Genomic DNA, 20,556 nt, shown 5'->3' with positions numbered 1-20,556 from the left:
ACCGAGCGGCCGCCATTGTTATTGAGGCATTCTTCCTCGGGGTGGGAGGCCCGGCCATCTCTGCTCTTTGTCTCTGGAGGAGACCGCAGCTCAACAGGAAAGACTGTGTTGGAATATCTAAGAAGGGGCTGAGGAACGGAGTGTTTTAAGGGGACTGCCACAACGCGGCAGCCTCAACCCAAGAGCGGCGCGCACTGCCGCCTCGGTAGCTGTCATGGCCGCCCTGACCACGTGATCGGCTCCCGCAGGCCTGGTTTCCGTCGCTCAAGTTCGGTAATCCGGGCTCTGCGACTCCCTCCCTTTCTCGTTTGCGGACTCGGACACTGCCTTTCTTCCCTCTGGAGGGGTGCTGTACAGAAATCGAGAAATCCGGTAAGTATGTCATGAGGATGGGCGTTTCCCAGGACTATCCCTACCCCTGTCGTCTCCCCGGAGTCCCAAGCAGTAGGGTCAAGGTTTTTACACAGGTTCCATAGACTCCCGGATAGTGGTCCCCAAATGTCTCCTTCAAGTGTTTCAAGGCACTAGAAGGAGACTTTTGGGGACCACTATCCGGGAGTCTATGGAACCTGTGTAAAAAGTGCCTTGAAACAAACGAGAGAAAGAAATTCACATTAGCCCCACGAATCAATGGTATTAACAGCTAGATTCAGCGAATCGCCTTGCCCGCGTCTCCACTAGCAGTTGGGGGCGGGGGGAGGGTCTTAGAGCTACATAGGAGTTTGTTTAGGCACCTTCTGCCCGCCTCTCCCGGGTAGATAGTATCGGCTTTCCACGAAAATGCCTGTTCAGGAGGGGCACGCTAAGGTGTGCGCCTGCGCAAGGTCTTAACGGCGTTAAACCGGACGGGGCCCGGGAGGAAGAGGCTGGGTGGTAAACAGGAAGTGGACGTTGGGAGCTCGGGGGCGGTAGGTTCGTCGCGGGACCTAGGGTCTCCGGAGTGGAGAACCCTTGTCGGTAATCGGACTCTTCCTGTGGCAGCGGGTTAGGTGGCAGCCTCGATCCGACTGTTGTGCTGGTGGCCCTTCCTTGCACCTGCAGGTGGGTGTCGTCCTTCTACCCCGCCCTTCGAATTCTTGAAAACTGGAGTGCGGGTCTCTGACCGGACAGATTGGGCAGGGGTAGAGAACACGGTACTTGCCGTCTTCGGTCCTGAAGTAAAGATATACAGAACTTAAGACATTTTCATCCAGGACGTGGGAGGCCGCCTTAAAAGAGTATTTCACAGTCAAGTGTACTGTATGCCATTGTGTCTGGGAGGCTTGGTTTATATGCACGGAGATGCAGTATTAGTTTACTTAGGTTATAAAGGAGATTTACGTGGATGATATTTAGAAGGTTATATATTTTTGAAGGACTTGTTAAATGTTTTGAGTTACTCAAATGAACTTGCTCAATTTTTCATTGAATACACAGTGCGTTTCCTCATCCTTAAATAGCTGGTGCTCTCCAAAGCCGGTTTTGCCATGAATAAATATGGGAAGGGAGGTGCATAAAGTAGATATTTTTTACACTGTACAGCTCACGTTTTTTTCCCCGATAAGAAAAATCCATGGACAACATTGTATATAATGCTTTCAAATTAATTAAATCTTACCGATTTTGTCTCCCACTTCCCGAAATCTAATTGCCATATTTAAGTCTTCAACTACACCTTCCTGTATTATCTTCAGTATCTTCCCAAGGACTTTTAAGCAAGTGACACACTCCTTTTTTCTTTTTTAACCTGAAAGGTGTGGAAGTTAATTTTTTTAAGTTGGCATTTCACTTAGGTAGTTTTTTAAATGTTTTGGTTTTTAAGGATAGGCATTATTTTTTTTAACTTATTGAAGTATAGTTGATTTAGTGTGTTAATTTCTCCTGTTCAGCAAAGTGACTCAGTTATGCATATATACATTCTTTTTCATATTCTTTTTCATTACGGTTTGTCACAGGATATTGAATATAGTTCCCTGTGCTCTACAGTAGGATCCTGTTGTTTATCCATCCTGTATATACTAGTTTGCATCTGCTAATCCCAAACTCCCAGTCCTTCCCTCCCCTACCTGCCCTCCCCCTTGTCAACCACAAGTGTGTTCTAAGGATAGATATTATTATTATTTTATTTATTTTATTTTTTTACCAACAAAACTGAGATTATTAGGGACCAGCAGAGAAATCACAATCAGCGATATGCAAAGATGGGTGACCATAAGCAAATACAGAGAACAAGCAAGGGGAACATGCTTTTATAGGGAAAAGAGGAGAGTTGGGAGGGGCTGTAATAACCAGAGAGTCCGTTGGAGGAACCTGGGCGTCCAGAGTATGGAGGCTTCTCATTGGTTGGCCTGCTACAGTCTGACTGGCTGAGCTGCCATGGATGGAGAGAAGTTTTCTTCTTCCTTCTGATAGTAACCTAGAGGTACCTTCCTGTCAGAGATGTAGGTTTACTTCTCTCCTGTTAACTGAGGTCTCCTAGCGGGACCTGAGAGCTCCCCCTGCAGGCCTGTCCCAACTCCAACTCTACCTGAGGTTTCTTCAGTTACACATGCTAAATATGTTCATAATTCGGCCATTTTTTTACCATTTTAAGGATAGATATTGATCAAGTATCATGTGGGGTTTTTTATCATGAAAATATTGATTCATATTAACTATTCTGTGGAAAGTATATTTATTATAGAACACATGCTACAGCCAATCAGTTGGCATCAGCAATGTCATGTGGGAGACACAGTTAATTTAAACCCTATTTCTGTCCAGTAATCTTAGCAGTCTAAGTAAGGGTCCCCATTTGAACCTCTTTCGGAATCACGTTCCTCTGCTTCTGTGCTCTTCTCATTCGCAGCTGTCCAACCAAAGTCAAGGACTCCGCTCCTCAAAAGTGTAGTTTGGGGACCAGCAGCATCACCATCTCAGGTCCTACCCCAGCCTGTTGAATTAGAACCTGCATTTTAACAAGAAGCCCCCACCTCCTGCCCCTACGTGATTTTTTTTTTTTTTTTTTTTTTGCGGCACGCGGGCCTCTCACTGCTGTGGCCTCTCCCGTTGCGGAGCACAGGCTCCGGACACGCAGGCTCAGCGGCCATGGCTCACGGGCCCAGCCGCTCCGCGGCCTGGGGGATCCTCCCGGACCGGGACACGAACCCGTGTCCCCAGCATCGGCAGGCGGACTCTCAACCACCACGCCACCAGGGAAGCCCCCCCTGACGTGATTTTTATACACATTAAAGTTTAAACATTACTGCTCCAATATATTCAACATTGAAGTTACTGTGAGCACATTTACAAATGCTGTTTTTTTAATAGGCCTGATCTAAACATAGGCTGCTATAAACAGACAGTTAAAACAAGATTGATGTATGGCAGTGAAGCATTTTATTTATGTATATGTCTGTTTTATATATGTTTTATATTAAAATGTATATATCCTGTAGTAATTTTCAACTTTTACTTTAAAAAATATTTCAATATGATTTACATTGCTCATTAAATGTTTTATCTTTAATTTTTATACATGTGTTTTTTGTCAATAGGAAACACCTGGAGAGAATGACACATTGGTTTCACAGGAACCCATTAAAAGCCACAGCTCCTGTCACTTTTAACTATTATGGCGTAGTCACTGGCCCTGCTGCTTCAAAAATTTGCAGGTAAGTTTGTCAGTCTCCACAAGTATTGATTGAGCCACCCGTGGATACAAGGTACTTTTTTAGGGTCTTGCACAATGCAGAAGTATGTAACACACTGTCCCTAACCTTAGACTCCTTATAAATTTATAAATGACATGTGAAAAGTTAAATCGTAGATTATTTAAACTGGGTCCTCAAGTTTAGGTCAATGAATGAGTCCCAGAGAGGCTAAACAGTCACAATTAAAGTTAAGCTATATGTTACAACAGTACAAGAGACTCCACAAAGTCATATATGGATATTGTTCATTGGCCAGCTAGTAAATTAATTGAGTTCTGAGCAGGGAGAGGTTCCTATGACCTGAAATAGCCTTCAGAGTGTTCAGTAGGAGAGAGGACTTGAGCTGGGGTTTAAATGCATTTTATGGCTTAGATCAGGGGTTGCCAGACTGTGTCCTACAGATTGGCCCAATGATTGTTTTCATAAATAAGTTTTTATTAGAACATAGCGCCCCCCCCCCACTTATTTACATATTGTCTATGGCTGCCTTTCCTCTGTACAGTAAGATTGAGTATTCCCAGGGGAGACTTTATGACCTACTAGGCTTAGAATATTTATCTGCATGCCCTTTGCTGATTCCTGACTTAGATAGTAAGAAGGGAGAGGAGAAAGTCATTTCTGTTAGGTAAACCTTTGTTACAGGGAGTATGAGTAGAGCAGTTTAACTGGCACAAAAGAGATAGATGCAAGAGAGATTTCGAAGGAGACATCAACTGGCCAGATGTTTCATTTGCTCTGGAAAGTTGAAAAGGATTCATTTAGTCTATGAGATACAGAATCTAGATGAGCAAGACATTGGTGGTACCAGTAAAGGAAAACCAAGAGAATTGCTACTTTTTGTGAAAAGAAGTAATTGGAGCAAAAGGTTGATCTAGACCAGGGGTCAGCAAACTTTCTGTAAAGGGCTAAATAGTAAATATTTTAGGCTTTGTGGGCTACACACAGTCACTGTTGGATACTCTTCTTTGTTCATTTTTGCAAAATTAAGCTGTGGGCCGTATAGAAACAAGTTACAGGTTGTAGTTTGCCAACCCCTAATCCTAGACATTGGTCCCAGCTTAACTGTTTTATCTGTAGCATTGGGCAAGTCTCTTACTAATTACTCATCTGTAAAATTAATAACCTAAATTAGATACTTCTAAGGTACACTTTTCTCGAATTCTGTCATTTTAATATGAATATAATTTTCCACAAGTTGGTTTGCAGGTGATGATTGAATGCCTACTTGGAAATAGCTAGCAAAGTATTCGAGTCTAGAATAAGCCTTAAGGATTCAAATTCTGGGGACTTCCCTGGCGGTCCAGTGGTTAAGACTCTGCGCTTCCAATGCAGGGGGCACGGGTTCGATCCCTGGTTGGGGAACTAAGATCCCACATGTTGCGTGGCATGGCCAAAAGGAAAAAAAAAAAAAGGAATTCAGATTTTTTTCCGAGTCCAAGAATTACCCCTCCCAGCTTTTAATTAAATAACTCAACAATGACAGATTCATAAGGTAGCCCATCACATTTTTGGTCAGCTGTATATAGTTATTACTATATACTTTCTTGGAATCAGCCTCCTTAGAGCTGGTACCAGTAAACATTCCATCTAGACCGTTCAGGTTTAAGTTTGTGCTCCTTTCTAAACATCAGTGCTACTTACAGTCCTTCTAAATCTTAAAATTTTTGAAATGTTAGTATTACTTCACTTGACAAAGAAATTTGAGTATATGCTTTATCCCAGACACTGAGTTCTGGGTATACAGTCCCTACTGTCTTGGTGCTTACAATTTAAATTTAGTCTTTAGTCATTTACACCCAATTGTCTTTAGTCATGGTCCATGTAATATGATTTCTGGATCCCTTGCTAAGCAAGTTGCCTTCTGAAAGAAGATGTGTAACTGGAACAGGACCAAGTTAGAGCTGATAATGTAGATCTAGGATTAGATGTAAAGCTGTAGATGAGACCTCAGAAGAGAGAAGAGCAGAAAGCCAAAGACTGAACATTGCTGGAGGTGGGAATATGAAGGGGACATGGAAGAAAATAGAGAAGGAACTTTTAGAGATAAGAGGAGAATCTGGAAAATCTGGCGTTATTGGAATCAAGGGAGGAAAGAATTTCGAGAAAGAAACAATAAATGTCTGCAACATTTATTGCTGCAGAGAAGCAAAGGAGAATGGAGACGAGGGAGCAGTTTTAAAATGACTAGTGGCCATGTGTTTTTGCATGTTTTTGTGTGTGTTGTATTATAGAATGCAATTTTAAAATTTGGTTTTGTACTTAAGTACATTTTGACATAATGTCAAATTTTGAAATTTTAAGGTGATACTAAAATTATGTACAAATGTTAAATTTCCATTTTTCAAAAAACTTCTGTTGTGAACTGGTCAGATTAATTTACTCATTCGTAATTCTTTCCTCCCGTCTTAAAAGCTTGTGTTAGTTCGATTTTTTAAAATTAAAACTTGCTGTGTACTTTTATTATATAATTGTATTCGTGATTTGCTCCTTTAGTTGGACTGAGTTTATTTTAGTACAACTTCTAAAACAACTGTTACTAGAAATTTCACTTACCTCCAGCGTTAGTCCTAATTAAATTCATTCCTGTATACTTAGTAATATCTTAGAGGAGGGTGCGTGTGTGTGTGTGTGTGTTTAAGCTTTTACAGTTGAAACTTTTAAGCCACTTTTACATAGATTCATTGTAATACAGCTTACTTAACGTTGCTATCTCTTTCTGTCTCATTTAAGTGACTTGAGATCATCTAGAGCACGACTGCTTGAATTGTTCACTGATTTGAACTGTAATCCACAAATGATGAAGAATGCAGCAGATTCATATTTTTCACTTTTACAAGGTTAGTTAGTTAAATCAATTTAAGTTTTTAAAAGTCAACTATGTAGAAGTTCATATTGATTCTTAGACTTTTCAAATTTGAATAGTTTCGTCTTCTAGGTTGTATTCTTCAGTATGCTTGAGTATCAGAAATGTGAGAATGTAAAGGTAGTATGTGGTCTTTCTAACATTTTGAAAATTAAATGTGTGCATATTTCATATTATGTTACCTTAGGAGAAGGGGATAGAGGGGCTGGGATTTTCATTCGGGTATCTGAAAAAGTCATTCTCCGAAAAATGTTCTAAACAGACACATGATATTTCCTGTAAAACTGAAAATGTTTTCTACCTTTTTATAGGTTTCATTAACTCATTGGATGAATCTACCCAAGAAAGCAAGTTACGATATATTCAAACTTTCAAGTGGACTGATACATTACAGGGACAGGTTCCAAGGTAAGCAGCTCCAACAGTACGAAATTCAAGCCATCTTTGTAACTGTTTAGCTAGTGATTAACTCATAGCCTCTGTGTGGAAGAAGGAAAAGTAAAAGTCTGATCAGCATTTTGCCTTATCAGGAAATTAATGTAAAACTTTTGACCTAAACTCCTAATGCAGTCTATTAAGTACAAACAGAATTTGTTTCTTCTGGACCAAATCATTTTTGAGATAATCAATATAAATGTTAACTAGACTGAGCAGCCTTGACTTCTAATAACGCACAAAGAATGGTTTGGGAATTTGAAACCCAAACCTAGATTTTGGTCTTTGCCTCCGTCCAAGCAGAGCAGAACTTTGCTTTCTCCACTACTTTCCTTTTCTGATGGATAGTTCAGATGTCTCTGGTCAATCTCCTTCTTTCTCTCTTTCTCCCCAGTTCCACCCCAGCTCCATACTCTTTTGACTGACAGTACTGTATTTGTTTTCTTCCTAATTTCACTGTTTCTGCTCTTTTTAAAAGCTTCCCCTCAGAACTTTCTCATCGTTCACTTGAAACTAGTTATATCTAATTATAACAGGAAACTGATCATAATGGTGCTAAATTTTTAACTACTTTTTTTATTTTTTAAACACCATTGGGTTGCTTAAATAGTCATATATCTTGATCTCAGTTTGCTTTAGAATTAACCATTTTATGAAATCAGAAGGGAAGGAAACAGGGATTGCCAAACACCCAGGGCAGGCATTACAGTGGAAGGAGTGTGGACTTTGGATTCATACACACGTAGATCAGCCTCAGAGCTTCTCCTGTGTGAACATCTGCTTCCTCAACTGTATGTTGGGGTTACAGGTATAGGGCTTTTGTGAGGAACAAAATAGGAAATTTTGTATTAAGGGGCTGCTATAATGCCAGGCATTAATAGACATTCAATAAATGTTAGTTTCCTTCCTTCCTTCCTTCCTTCCTTCCTTGGGAATATTGTATATAATAGAATTCATAAATTGGGTAGGAAGTTGTGGACTGTGGGTCCTTTCCAAATTTTAATATTCTGAGATACCAAGGTTTTCCAAGTAAGTCCTCATTTTCTGTTTTTCTTTATGTTACCCCTTCGTACTTCATCTAAAATTAAGGAATATTTTCCTTAAAAACTTTTTTTAAAGAATCAAACCTCTACCATTGTTACATTACAGAACTTTGGCAGATTCTAAAGTGTTTTGTATTACATGAATTTGGCACTTTTCCCCACCTTGCTAAATTTTCATTCCTTGTGACAGCATTTCTCAGCATAGTTTTATGAGACAGTGAAGAATTACGTGATAAGGGCCTTAAGTTATAATGTTGAGTATTCGGTACATCTGAGATTTTTAAGTTATTTAATCCTTGATTGCTGCTTACTCAATGAAAAGTGTGCTGTGAGTATATCTTCTGAAAAGTATTTTTTCAACTGTATACACTCTTAACTACTACCTAGATGTGGTACAATAGAAATGGAGTGTTTGGGAGCAAGGCAGATTGAAATAAACGAAGGGTAAACAGGAGAGAGTTATTCATGAGACTTCATAAAAATTAGCAAAACTATCTTATTATTTAAAGATAAAGTTATAAATTAGATATACCGCTTAGATCACCATTACTAGAATTACTAGATGTAATTAGTAGATGTAATTCATTGGAAAGTTCCCAGTGCTGAAAAGCATAAGCCGTTAAACTATGCATTAAATTTTTTTGGTATGGTAAACTGTTTTAAGAAGTTTGTTCATAACTGTCATATTTTTGTATGTTATAATGTATATTAAACAGGATAGTTTATAAGGTATTTTTGAAATACATGTTTTGTAACAAATCTTTTTTTTTTTAATCTAAAAAGTTTCCATGTCTCTATTCCTTCTAAGTTGGAGGCAGCAATTAAATAAAAAATACAAAGCAGAATCGTGATTCTAGTTTCTTCCCTTTGGGTAATTTTTCTGTATCTTTATTAGTATATGTGTAATAAGGGTATTACTTCAGGTTTTTTACTTCATCATTTGAGATAAGTGAGATAATGTGTATAAAGAATTTTCAGGGTCTCATCAGAACAACAGTGAATAAAAATATCTTATTTGCTTTGTGAGCTTTTTGCCATCTTTGTGTCATGTTTAGTTATAGAATCTGAAGGAAACAAATAAGATATAAAGTACACTTATTTTTGAGACCCTTCTCTTTGTAGTATACTAATTGGCTTGGAATTCAGAATCTTCTACAGTTTCACATCAACTTGGCTTTTTGCTCTCCTCCTCCTCGATTTCCCTCTATGAACTGGCAACTTCAATCAAGCTAGTTGGGTTACTGCCACCAGAAAAATCTTTATCCTTTCTTGTGCGTTAACAGCATCATTCCCTCATCTGGGATGTCCTTCTGCTTCCCTTCTAGCCATCTTTCAAGGCACAATTCAAACTCTGTTTATATCATTAAGCCTTCTTTAACCATTCTAGCCTGAAATGATCTCTCCTCTGAAATCCATTTTCTTAAAATGTGGTGTAAGAATCACCTGCTCCAGAATCAACTGGATACTTGTTAAAAGTGCAGATTCCGGGCACTTCCCAGACTTTCTTTGTGGGATAAGTTCCAGTAATCTGTATTTTTAAAACTATTCAATGTACAGTAACCTTTGGGAACTACTATTCTCATGTTTACTATTATGAAGTACATCGTGGACCGTTATGTTTAGTCATTCAGTGTTAATTGTGTGTGTGTGTGCTTGTGTCTTACCTCCCAACCTATATTAAACACAAGGACTCTTCATTTTTTCAGTTAGCATTTAGCTCTTTATGATTTCGTGTAAGATGTATAGCAGGCTTCGTATAGAGATGTCTCAGTCATTGACAGTACTTAATGATCATGTTTATAATTCTAGTGCCCAGCAGGATGCTGTTTTTGAATTAATTTCCATGGGATTTAATGTAGCTTTATGGTATACCAAATATGCTTCAAGACTGGCTGGAAAAGAAAAGTAAGTTAAAAGGGGAGGGTTATGTGCATATGTATTATTTTTCAAACATGGAGCTTCATTATTAAAAAGTCTAGGCTACTGATAAAAAGTATCACTTCTAATAAATGTAAGGTTGCCTCATAAAGTTAATATTTTAAGTATCAGAATTATGGAGCCCGCAGTTAAAAGGGGAAAAATTTTTAATAATCTTGTCATGGGGGTGGTCTTTCTGAATAAAACCCCAAACCAAGAAAAGCGTTGACTATTTGACCACATAAAGTACCATAAACAAAGTTAGAAAACAAATGACAGATTGGTCAAAAAAATTGCAGTGCATATGACAAATTGTTTTTATAATGCTTTTACAAATCAACAGGGAAAAGATCAACAAATCGAAAATAAACAAAGGACATAAACAGGCAATTCACAGAAAAATACAAAGCCTTATAAGTATGTGAAAGATGTTTTGAGGGAGTAAGGAGCTGTGAAATAAAATGAGATACAGTTTTTGGGGGTTTTTTGGGGTTTTTTTGAGATACATTTTTTATAATAGTACAACTGGATATTAGCAATATGAAACTGGCAACTACCAACTGTGATGCACCTGAACATGGGAATAATATGCAGCCATTTAAGAATGGAGTTGAATTGTATGTGCTGATGTAAAATTGTCTCTGAAGTAATTTAGGTGATTAAAACAAGAGCAGAGTGGTGAATATTGTGTATGTATGTGTTTTTTAAGTATGTGCATGCATTAAATGTATATTGATTTTTATGCTTGTTTATGCACAGAAGATTATCTGGAAGGAAAAACAAGAAGCCTTTGTCCAGACCCCTAAACAGGAGCTCTCTTTTTCACTTGTAGTATCTTCTCTTTGGATATTTTTCATGTGCATTTGTTAGTTTTTTAAGTGTCAAAAGGAAGAAAACGTAGTGAAAAACACAAATGACTAACTTCTGTGGTTTTATAAGAATGTATTAGTTGTTGGTTTTAATACCAGAAACGGGATTCATCCTGTAACTAATGTAACCACTATCTTTCAGCATAACAGAGGATGAAGCAAAAGAAGTCCATCGAAGCTTAAAAATTGCAGCTGGGATTTTTAAACATTTAAAGGTAAAATAATAATAATACAATATATTCTTAACGCTTTAATTCTTGAATAATTTTTATTTCATTCTTTGTGGGGTGGGGTGAAGGAATTATTTCATCATGTAGAAAGAACTATATGTGTTCTGTTTCCCTTATGTTAAGTACCTTGTTGATGAGTGCAGCCAATTACAGAATATTAAGTGTTTCCACTTCAGAAAATCATCAGTGAATTTTACAATTAGACGATGCAAGTGGTACTTCACTGCTTATTTTTCGGTCTCTTCTGAAAAGATGAGAGAAAACAAAGCACAAAAATTGATAGTTCTGAGCATTTCTCCTTGCTGTATGCAGCAGTTGCCAGGAGCAATCATGATTCTGCAAAACCAAATTTTCTGAGTATATTCTCTGTATTTCAGTGAAAATGCCAGCGGGGCAATCAGTACACACTAGTTACATTAAATTGCCTGGAGACGTGATGAGAATTAGGGGAAAGACTAACATATTTTCCAACCAGAATTACCCCCACCCCATTCTAATTAAACTACTATTTACTGAAGGCTCCTGGAGGCCAGTGTTGCATTTTCTCATGATAAGATAGTTTTACAGTGATGAAAAAGCTGTGATCCTGAGTGAGCTACAGAACTGTAGTCTTTCTTATATCTACTATTATTAATGTGAATGAACAGTTCCGGCTGTCATGCAAAAGGGAAATTTGGTTTCCGTTTCAGTTAAACATTTTCTAAGTTAAGAATATGACTTGCATATCTAAGCAATTTATTATGACCCAAATTTTGCTCTTGAATTTCTTATTTTTACAAAAATTTATAAAAAGCTTTAAAAGTTTTAGTGTACAGGAACTTTTATTCTCTGTAAGCTTAACATTGCTCTGTTTTACACAATCTTTCTTTGTACCCTGAATTTCTGATAAATCCCCAAATTGAATATCTCATAACTTCAGTTTTCTTTCTAACAGCTGAGTTAAAATAAAATTTGGCTTCTTTGTTTTATTCTTTTGTTTGTTTTTCTTTCTCAGGAAAGTCATATCCCAAAATTAATTACACCCGCAGAAAAGGGGAGGGATTTAGAGGCACGACTCATAGAAGCTTACATTATCCAATGTCAAGCCGAAGCTCAAGAAGGTATCTTAAATATTGTAAGATTTTTTTTAAGAAAGTCTATATTGGCGTTTAGTTCTTTTTTAAAAAATCAGAATTAGCCGGAATTGAGTTTCAGGATTTGAGAAATTTATAGTGAGGAATTTAAAAAATTGATTTTTACCTTTAGCATTTGCCTTCATTTTTCATTAGCTGGAAAAGGCCTTACAGTTTAATAATTCTTTTTAAGAGGATTTTGATTTCACGCCATTTCTGGTAGCATAAAATTAAGTCTATAACTCATCTTTCTCCCCACTCTACCTTGCTCATTTCTTTTCTGCTTCCACTGTTTGGCTTACCTTGAAATCTTTGCCTTTCAGTGGCAGGAAATAAATGAAGACTTATGTGAAAACAATAAAGAAACTTTGTTGGCTTTTGTTTTTCTTTATTTCAAACTCCAGTGCCCTGGAAGTATTTGTTTCCTCTTACATCATGCGATTTTGTAGTAGGGGTTTTCTGTGATTAGTAATTGGCTAGTGATTTATTTAAGGAAGTGGTATCAGAACCAACAAGCTCAGTGTTTTCTGCTTGTTTATGTTTGCATTTTCTGTAGCTTACTTTTTACGTTAAAACTTTTAACAAACTGTATTAAAATCCCAAATAGTTATCAGACTGTCTTTTGCTATTATAATTGAACTTACGGTAAATGCAAGTGAACTTAATCATACATTCACTTCATTGTGCTTTGGTTATAGTAACAATTGCTCGAGCAATTGAACTGAAACATGCTCCTGTACTAATTGCTGCCCTGGCATATGAAACAGCCAATTTCTATCAAAAAGCTGGTAAGTTCTATTTTTAGTCTTTAGATTTTCACATTAAGCTCTTGGCTTAGTAGGGAACAAGCAAAGCAAAAGGACTCTCAGGTTGTTTCATCTTTTGCAAAGGTGTAGTAATAGCTGCATTATTTTATTAATCTTGTTTAAAAGAAAATAAAAGAATTAGAGCTGTTCACGGTTAATATGCTCCGTAACTTCTAGTGAAAAGGACGATGCTATCCTTTTTAACCAGTTACATCTAATAATTAAACAGCTGTTTTTCTTTTGAAATGTTTTTGGTCTTTATAACAACCTTGTAGTTACTATCCTTATTTAGACAAGAAACTGAAATCCAGAGAGTTAACATAAAACTAAACTGTAATTTAACTGCTAGCAGGTGGGAGGCTGGGACTAGCACTCAGGTCTTCTTAACTATTATTCTTTTCAGTCACTTATTTAGGAAACATGTATATGTTTCTATTTATGACATGGTTACTCTTTTAGTTGCTGGGTGTACAGATTCACAGTCTAGGGAAGGAGACAAACATGTAACCACATTATTATAGCATGAAATAAGGTGTGGTTACAGGGGTGAAATAAAAACCTAAAGGATCTGGGCATGCTAGAGAAGGCTTTCTAGAGGAAGGTGGTGGTTTAGCCTTATTTTGAAATAGAAATAGAAATTCTAGGTTTGCTGGGATGCTTTAGCATATGGGAAGAGTAGAACATTCTGTAGTATGTACAGAGATTAGAAAGAACTTAGCACATTCTGGGACTGTGAGACATGTTTTAGCTGAAACAGGGTGAGAGCTAGGAGCAAAGGTTACGAAAGTATGCATATGTGAGGCTATGAATTGGTCTGTAAGCCTGTCTAAGAAGTTTGGCCTTCATTCGGTAGGTATTTGGGACCCCTTAAAACGTATAGTAAAGTTAATCTGACTTGACTGGACTTGAATTTAAGAAAGGTCCCTATCATTGCAAGATGAGAAATGGGCTTACTAGTGAAGGAGTAGTAGGCTGACTCTACTTAGACTATAATCATTTCTTCCTAAGTACTATGGAAGAAATGATGAAGGTTTTGACAAAGATAGCAGAGTAGGAAATGGAGAGGAAGAAATACATCCAAAAGGTGTTCGGCAGGATATATGAGCATGTGTGTTTTATACAAGATGCAGGGATGGGGTGGTGGATGAGGGTTAGGAGAGTATCCTTGCTTCTGACTTGGGTGACTAGACTACTCTTGGCATTGCTGTATTATGAAAAAGGTTGGAAAGAGATACTGTAATAGTATTCATATTTACTTTGAAGTTCTTAGTCATTGCTATTTTTATTATCTCAAACTTGAATTGCATTAACCATGAAATCAAAATAAATAAATTAATTAAATAAATCACTTTAAATAAAGCAAGATTTTTAAAGTGTAAATGTTTGAGTTTTAGACTTGAATGGCATGCTGCTTTTAGCATCTGAACACATAAGCTATAAGTCTCCTAGTGAATCAGGGTGAAATTATATTTTGCTTTTTAAAATGTAACTTTAGATCATGCTTTATCCAGTTTGGAGCCTGCGTACTCTGCTAAATGGAGAAAATATCTTCACTTGAAAATGTGTTTCTACACAGCTTATGTAAGTATTTTTAGCCCAGAAACAATGTAAACTACTCTCTCTCCAGCCCCTCGAGCACCAGTTCTGTCATCTCGCCTGACTCCTCGTTAGCATTTTACAGATAAGGGACAGCTCTCAGGAAATGTTCCCTGATGGTCAGTGCAGCCATTGTGGAGTAAAGCGAGTGGAAGGAGATGATGTGGAGCTGGGTTATAGCAATGGAATTACTGTTTGATTCAAACCCGCTTTTAAGCTGGAACCTTCTGCAAACTTCATGAGAGTTCTCTCGTTTCATCCTGTTCACTGAGAAAGATATTTACTAATGCTCATCTTAAGACTTACCCATACAGTGCATCACCTGGGTTGGTGAAGAATCATAAATAAGATTTCTTATACCTTATAATCTGCTTTCAAACACACTGCATAAGACCATGTGCAATCCCTGCATTGATGGTAGACATTTAAAGAATAAGCATGTTCTACTCCAGACTGGTAACATTTTTCTTAAGACCTGTTTAGTCCTTAACCTCAAATCCTCCCTCCATCTCCCTCTGCATTAGCACACTAATTTCCCTCCTTTATCCCCTCTGCCCTTATTTTAAAAACAGGTTTCAGCAAATAGTTTTTGCTCTCAGTCCATGGTTAGAAGGCTAGTTTGGCTCAAGGCTTGACATAATTCCACTTTATATACCAACAGAGATGGGGGAAGCTTATTCAAGTAAAGAGATGTAAGGGACTGCATTGATACTTCAAACAATGGACAAAGGCATTTCTTTGTCTGATGCATAGAGAAAACGATGATAGTGGAAAGCATCATTTGAGGAGAGAATGAATAAAAATTTGTTTCTTTTATCAGGCTTATTGTTATCATGGTCAGACTTTGTTGGCTAGCGATAAATGTGGTGAAGCAATCAGGTCTCTTCAAGAGGCAGAAAAATGTAAGTATTCCTGCCAGAATATTAACTCCTCTTTTAAAAACTAATGTTTAATCATAAAGGGAATGGGCAGTTAAAAGAGATTTTGGCAGAGTTCATGAAAGGGAATGAGAATCAGTGAAGTAATTGGAGGAAAAAAAAGTGCTTCGAAAACCTAGAACTTGTAGAAAATACCTACCTGCCCCTCATACTGTTGTCGGTAGTGCCCTTATACTGGTTAAAGAGCATCTCTGATTAATAGCCTTTTTAGTATAAGTAATCAATAATTATAATCAAATGACTGTATATCCCTTTCACATGCAGTTTATGCAAAGGCAGAAGCATTATGCAAAGAATATGGAGAAACCAAAGGCCCTGGACCAACAGTCAAACCTTCAGGACACTTGTTCTTTAGGAAACTTGGAAATCTTGTGAAGAACACCCTTGAAAAATGTCAGAGAGAAAATGGATTTATGTGAGTACAGCTCAGTATGATTTTAGTGATCGGTATAGTATGTGCAGTTGGCCCTCTGTATTCTGTGGGTTCCACATCCGCAACTCAACCAACCGCAGATGGAAAGTATATGGCGGGGGGCAGGGAGGGGGGATTCTAGAAAGTCCTTAAAAGCAAAACTTCAATTCGCTGCAGGCCAGCAACTATTTACATAGCATTTACATTCTGTTAGGTATTATAAGTAACCTAGAGATGATTTAAAGTTTACGAGAGGATGTGTGTAGGTTATATGCAAATACTACTTCATTTTATGTAAGGGACTTAAGCATCTGTGGATTTTGGTATCTGCCGGGGTCCCAGAACCAATCCTCCGAAGATACCGAGGGATGAACGTATTTATAATGTTTAAATAATAATATTGTTTTAATAATATCACAGTTTGTTAGTCTCTATTCCCATACATTTTATATCAAGTTGCATTGAAGTTGAGCATTAATTTTCTATTTAAATTGGTGATAGAATTCACTTGTGTTAGACCTAACTTTTATTCTGCTTTTGATGATAACATATAAAAACAGGTTTAAAAATTCAAACATGAATTATTAACATATAGCCCACTTCTACTGTCCTAACTCTCTCTTACCTTTGTTTCCCTGCCATTCCTTCTCTGTGTGTTACATATACATACCTTCTCTTGGCATACTCATCTCATTCTGTTTTCAGCCATGTATAAAGCAGGGAAATTAATTTTCTGTCAGTTCTCTCTAGGCCTGTCAAGCAGTTTTCCATTATTAAATCAGTGTTGTTCAAACTGTAGATCAGTACCTATGGAGGTTGTAGAATTAATTTTGTCCCTGCTTTTTGTCTCTTGCATTCTTCCCTTTATATTCTGCATCTGGTCGTGCTGTGCTCTTTCACATCCTTGAACCTGCCCAGTTTAACTTTTATCACTTCCTTTGGAAAGCATCCCTGACCCCCCAAATCTGCCCCTCTTTTAACTGCCCCTCTTTTGTGTTCTCACGGCACTCTACATCCCTCATAGCTTCAGTTACATTGCACAGTTGTTGACAGGGTTTCTTGACTTTGTCACCTACTCATCTGTAAACTGCGTGAGACAGGAAATTATTCTCTATGTAATTCATCATTAAATTGTCATTTCCTTGCACAGGGTCTTGGGTGTAAATAGACACTCAAATAGTTAACAGATAACTGAATGAATTGCTGTTTCCATTGCTTTTTGCAGTTACTTTCAAAAAGTTCCAACAGAAGCCCCACAACTGGAACTCAAAGCAGTTTATGGTCTCGTAGAACCTGTACCTTTTGAATTTCCTCCTACAAGCGTGCACTGGACACCAGAAACCTTGGCTGCTTTTGATCTCACCCAGAGACCCAAGGATGACAGTGTACGAGATTGGGTTTTTTCCATTCATTCACGAAACTTTAAAAAGAGAACTCAGACTTCACGGTTTGATATTGTCCTCTGTTTAAATAGATGCATATATTTGTCTAAATGTTAAATTAGCTAATTACAGTGCTTGGTGTAAAATCTGAACTCTTTCAGATGTAAACCTCTAGGTGCTAATTGTCTTCTGATTTTTTACATAGTTGACTGATGTTGTTTTCATCACATTATCTTGCCTTTTTACAATTCGTCAGAGCCTCCTTTAAGAAGAGTGTGGGAGGACAGGTCTAAAAAGGATGGCTCATCCATGTTTATATTGCTATAGCAATGCTGTTTTTGATTTAGCATAGTGCATGGTATTTGAAGATTTGACCTAATTTCAACATTCTGTGACATCATCCAGGGGTAAAATTAGACTGGTTTTATTCATTTATATCTAAGTACATCTTAGTGTACTAAACCAAATGGTAGATTAAGTGGAAATTTCGAGGCTTGGCTACCAAAAGAGAGGGGGCCTGTGAAAAAAGGGATGGGAATTATTTTGTAGCCATAGCTGCTTCCTTGAAATTTTTTTTTAATATAATCTCCTACCCATACTAAAACCCCATTATTCCTTAAAATAACAGTTTTTGCCTCCTGTTCAGCCTCTTAAATAATGTCCTAAGAGGTAGCCTGTTACTGTCACAAGTAATCTTCAAACTTGAGGGTTCCATGTGCACAGGTTGATGGCTCAGTTTCTCCCTCCTCAGAAAGAGTAAGAGTACCATTAGCTTGATTTTTGCCTACCCATCCAGGTTTTCATCTGCACTGAAATGTTGCTTTCCTGTTATGTCTTTAATTGAATTGGTTTGTATGTGGCTTCTGGCACAGCTTTGTTAGTCTCCGTGCTGTGCATTTTAGTATATCATCTTTATATTAGTCTGAAGTGGAATAGATCTAGTGTTTGTTTTCCAGATCTTAGTTTATGTACTTATACTGTATTTTTCTTTCTCCATAGGCTAAACCCAAACCAGAAGAAGTGGTGAAACCTGTGAAAGAACCAGATATCAAGCCTCAAAAGGACACTGGGTGCTACATCTCCTAAAATACATTGATACAGTGTGCACTTTGAATTTTCTTCCAGCTAAGATAAACCATGGAACTTCATCTTTCTTGAAATGATTTCTCTGAAGCCTATAGATTAATTTAGTACATTCAGAGGGAATCTGCCTTCAGTTTATTTGTTCTTGATTTTTAACACAGTGGAAATGTTTCATGCTTTGTTTCCAAACTCCTTTTTAATCAGGACAACCTGTGAAAATTTTTTATTGTGCTTCTAAAGGGCATATTTGGGGGTTGGGTTTTTCTTCCTGAACTCTGGGTAGTAGTAAGTTTCAGGTTAATACACTATAGGGCAGAATCATGTGGTTTCAGGTGTGTTTTTCTATCTTCACAAAAAAAAGTTTATTTTCCTTCCTCTTATTTGATACCAGAAGAATGACAGGAGTCAGTTTTTAACAGACAAGGTTTTTTACCCCTCTCCGTTATGTCAGTTGTAGCACAGACTTGTTATCTTCTGTGTCAGTTACCTTTTGTGGTTGAGGGAAAAAAAATCACTTTTAGTTAAAGATCAAAAAATCTTCATACCAAATCCCTTATACATGTTAGAATCTATAATTTACTTACAAATCAGTGTTTATAGGTATGTTGAGACCATTTAAGAGCTTACTCTTATGCTGATAGCCCTGTACTTCATTTCAGTCTCAGTAAGCAAACCTACAATATTTTTTAAAGTACTTTTTTCTAATGGATTTTTTACTTAGGGGACAGAACTTGGTAACAGCTCTTAGTATTTGTGTGAGAAGACAGAGTGAAAATGTTTTTGCAGAAGTCAAATAATGCATGATGAAAAGAAAGAACTTTAAGCCTAAATAAGATCGGTTGTCCTGAATTACACTGGTAAATCTCTACTACTTTGTTACAGAAGTTAGAGTAAAATGCCTTTGTTGCCTGATTTCAGTGTACATGGTTTTTATATAGTTTTCTAATACACTTATCCTGTCAGAATTGTATTGCTTTAGGCCAAAGGCCATAGCAGAAACTTAGAGAGCAAACAGGTACAGTATATCTTAAAAATACCTTGTAATATTTGAAATAGTTTAGTATATACACAAACCTGGGAAATAGTGGATACATAATACTTTAACCAAAAAAATCACACGTAGGTTTATCTTCTTTTGATTATTCTCCTGGGGCATCACCTAATTTTTCTCTTATAAATGACAGATTGGTTCAAATAATAGAAGTAGTAATAGTAGAGTATGTTGAGAGCTTACTCTGTGCCAGGCACTGTGCTGAGCACTTGCATAGATAAACCTTTGAATCCACACAGCAATTCTGTGAGAAATAAGTAAAATCTGCATAAAGTATTGAGATAGGAATAAACATTTTATTATGAAAAATAGATTATGCCTATCTGAATATTGTGTTCAAATAAATGATTACTTAAATCATAGTTTATACTCATGGGAAAAAAAGCTACATAGAATCAGTGAGGTGGGGTTTTTTTAAATATATGGAAATTCTAATTACTCCTTGCTGTATAACATTTAATATTTGAAGCTGCAGTTTTCAGAATAAGTGGAGTAATAACTGAACAGACATTTATTTTGTTGTTTATAGAAAAAACACTTTAATCTCCCTGTATTTTTGTGCTCTATGCCATTTACTGACAAAACTTTAAACCGTACTTGATGTAAGCTTATTACTCTTGGCCTGTAAGATCTATTTTAGAAACTAGTGCTTATTACTAAATTTTCACATTTGAAAATTTAGTAACTAGGCTAAATTTATTGACACAATATGTGTCAATTTCACATATTGACATTTTTATGGGTCATACTTCCATATATGGAATGAAAACATGTAATATGCTGGGTGCTTCTGTAAAGTGCAGTAAATACTGGTATTACGTTTAATCAATAATTGGCAACTTTAAGATAAACATATAGTAAATATTCTGTTGACTCAACAAAGGTGACACTTTGACTAACTATCCCATTATATATAATATTCGTTGAAATCGTGTTCGAAATTTGGGGAAGTTAATAAATGTAAAGAAGTTGCATGAATGTCATAGATGTAACTATTTGTGTTAACTGTTGCATACTTAGTTTAAACCAGATAACGACAGCTAACATATCCTGCTAAAAGTGTTGTTAATATACTGAATTATCTTTTTATTTATGAAAATAAAAGTGATTCTACTTCCAATTACATTGGAATTTTTATTTGTTTTTCA

General features: G+C 36.9%; 1 protein-coding gene across 4 annotated transcripts; it reads left to right on the top strand.

Moving 5' to 3' along the window:
- The first annotated feature begins 83 nt into the window (after positions 1 to 83).
- BROX (BRO1 domain and CAAX motif containing) lies at positions 84 to 20,528 on the top strand. 4 transcript variants are annotated; one of them, XM_082613790.1, is made up of 13 exons: positions 84 to 372; positions 3,516 to 3,632; positions 6,402 to 6,508; positions 6,846 to 6,942; positions 9,822 to 9,917; positions 10,941 to 11,013; positions 12,023 to 12,128; positions 12,839 to 12,928; positions 14,442 to 14,527; positions 15,363 to 15,444; positions 15,745 to 15,895; positions 17,118 to 17,277; positions 18,274 to 20,528. In XM_082613790.1, the coding sequence occupies exons 2-13, from the start codon at positions 3,532 to 3,534 to the stop codon at positions 18,358 to 18,360; spliced, it is 1,236 nt and encodes a 411-aa protein (XP_082469916.1). In that variant the 5' UTR covers positions 84 to 372; positions 3,516 to 3,531; the 3' UTR covers positions 18,361 to 20,528. The 4 variants fall into 4 exon arrangements, with proteins under 4 accessions (XP_082469916.1, XP_082469917.1, XP_082469914.1 ...); XM_082613791.1 differs by having other exon boundaries at positions 84 to 380; positions 3,531 to 3,632; XM_082613788.1 differs by lacking the exon at positions 84 to 372 and adding an exon at positions 880 to 1,041.
- Positions 20,529 to 20,556: the final 28 nt, after the last annotated feature.

This window comes from Mesoplodon mirus (genome assembly GCF_964341445.2).
Source record: "Mesoplodon mirus genome assembly, chromosome: 3".
NCBI lineage: Eukaryota > Metazoa > Chordata > Mammalia > Artiodactyla > Ziphiidae > Mesoplodon > Mesoplodon mirus.
The sequence above is the reverse complement of the archived record's forward strand: the minus strand, read 5'-3'. Positions and strand labels throughout refer to the sequence as shown.